Source organism: Meleagris gallopavo, unplaced genomic scaffold (genome assembly GCF_000146605.3).
Source record: "Meleagris gallopavo isolate NT-WF06-2002-E0010 breed Aviagen turkey brand Nicholas breeding stock unplaced genomic scaffold, Turkey_5.1 ChrUn_random_7180001867411, whole genome shotgun sequence".
Lineage (NCBI taxonomy): Eukaryota > Metazoa > Chordata > Aves > Galliformes > Phasianidae > Meleagris > Meleagris gallopavo.
Genome location: NW_011132526.1, coordinates 19,257 through 21,203, shown reverse-complemented (window position 1 = coordinate 21,203; position 1,947 = coordinate 19,257). Strand labels below are relative to the sequence as shown.

The window sequence follows — 1,947 nt, the reverse complement described above, 5'->3', positions numbered from 1 at the left end:
CTGCTGGTCAACGCCTGCCCTGACCGCCTGCTGCTCTTCCGGTAGGGGGGCACTTTGGGGGCAATAATCGCCTCCTGAGACCTGGCTGTGGGGAGGGAGGAGGAGGGACGTCCCAGCGAAGCCGGGGAGGCGTCCGGTGGGGCCGGGACAGCGCGTCCCAACGGGGCTGGGGAAGCCTATGGGGCCGGGAGGGGAGACGTGTGGGATCTGTGGGGCCGGGCCCGTGGGGCTGACGTTGTCCCCACGCAGCGTGGTGGAGGAGGAGGGCTCAGGAGCGCCGGGGCTGCGCCTACGCCGCAGCTTCCCCACGCGGCACCGGGAGCAACCGCTGCGCAGCTGCTTCTGCCCGCTGATGTCCTTCCGCCAGGGCGCCTGCGTGGGTTCGTACCGGGCGATAAGAGGGGAGGGCACAGCCACGGGGCCGCCCCCAACCTTATTTCCCCCCCTTCTCCACCCCCAAGTGACGGGCAGCGAGGACGCCTGCGTGCATTTCTTCGACGTGGGCCGCTCGGCCCGTGCCACGGTCAACACCCTGCAGGGCCACGGCCACGCCGTGCTGGCCGTCGCCTTTAACTGCGACGAGAGCCTGCTGGCCTCCAGCGACGCTGCCGGAACCGTCATCGTCTGGCGCCGCCAGCACGCGTGACCTGACCCCCCCCCATCTACGTTCCCCCCCTCCCCCTTCTCATGGTATGGCACAGACCCCCTGCTGCGTTCAACACGTGTGTTTGCAACTCCCTGGTGTGAATTTGGGGTCAGAAGAGGTACTTGCGGCAGGCAGCGGCCCCACATTTGCACTCGATGCGGCCCCGGGAACGGGGGGAGCTGCTCAGGCCACCCCCAGCCAGTCCAAAGTTGGAGTCCATGCGGGTGCTCTCTGCGTCCACCGGATCCACTGTGGGGAGAAGGAGGGCAGTAAGAGAAGGATGGGCTCCAGCTTCCCCCTCCCCCGCAGTCCTTACGGCAGCAGCGTGGGGCAGGGGCAGACCCTGTGGGGTGGGAGGCTGTGCCGTGGGGCTGGGATGGACCTCAGGGCATCACAGGACCCGCGCCAGCCCCGGAGCACCGTGGGACCCCCACAGACACCCATCTCAACCCCGGAACGCTGCGGGATGTCCTCCCCCCGTGTCCCGGGGGTGGGGTGTGGGACCCTGCGTGGCTTCGGGCCCGGTGTCACGGGGTGGGGGGCGTGGGGGTGGGGGTTGGCCCTCGCTGTGGGTGCCCACCGTGCATGTTGTAGTCGAAGGTGAGCTCCTCGCCGGCGCGGATGGGGCGGGTGGCGAAGAGGGCGATGCGGGGCAGGCGCTCGTCCAGGTTCTCAATGAAGACGTTGTAGACCTGCAGGTTGGGGTCGCACTGCGGGGGTGGGGAGGGGGTCAGACGGAGCCCCCGGCGACCCCCAGGAGCCCAAATCAGGGTAGGGGGGATCCACCCCCCACTCACGCTGTGGTTGACGAAGTGGGAGATGTTGCCGTAGTGGGCGGCATCCACGGTGTAGACGTCCTCCACGTAGTCCAGGTCAAAGAGGTACGTGGCACCCTGCCGGTCGTACACCTGCCCGCGGCGCTCCGCCTCCTCCGAGGTGATGATCTGCAGGGGGTGCAGCACCACAACATCACCATCACATCACCACACCACCACCACCACCACCACCATCACACCACCAGACCACCCTCACACCACCACCACCACCGCAGCACAACCACAGCACCACCACCACCGTCACACCACCACCACCGTCACACCACCACCGCACCATCGTCACCACATCACCACCACCACGTCACCACGTCGTCGTCACCACCACCACCACGTCGTCACCACGTCACCACCACCATCACGTCACCACCACCATCACCACACCACCACCATCACCACACCACCACCATCACCACACCACCACCGCACCACCACGTCGTCACCACCACCACCACGTCGTCACCACCA

At 67.6% G+C, this 1,947-nt stretch overlaps 2 protein-coding genes across 2 annotated transcripts; one reads left to right on the top strand and one right to left on the bottom strand.

The window, feature by feature from the left end:
* Positions 1 to 3: 3 nt before the first annotated feature.
* LOC109364538 (WD repeat-containing protein 13-like) lies at positions 4 to 737 on the top strand (the record flags this gene model as incomplete). The annotated part of the gene is made up of 3 exons (XM_019611173.2): positions 4 to 41; positions 250 to 380; positions 462 to 737. Coding segments are annotated over 3 exons (354 nt in total), but the record flags the coding sequence as incomplete, so codon positions are not given.
* LOC100548070 (histone-lysine N-methyltransferase SUV39H1-like) lies at positions 711 to 1,759 on the bottom strand. Its single transcript, XM_019611172.2, has 4 exons — positions 1,704 to 1,759; positions 1,444 to 1,621; positions 1,227 to 1,356; positions 711 to 895 (listed from the first exon to the last, which is right to left on the bottom strand). Exons 1-4 carry the CDS (start codon positions 1,757 to 1,759, stop codon positions 756 to 758), a joined length of 504 nt encoding a protein of 167 aa, XP_019466717.2. The 3' UTR covers positions 711 to 755.
* Positions 1,760 to 1,947: the final 188 nt, after the last annotated feature.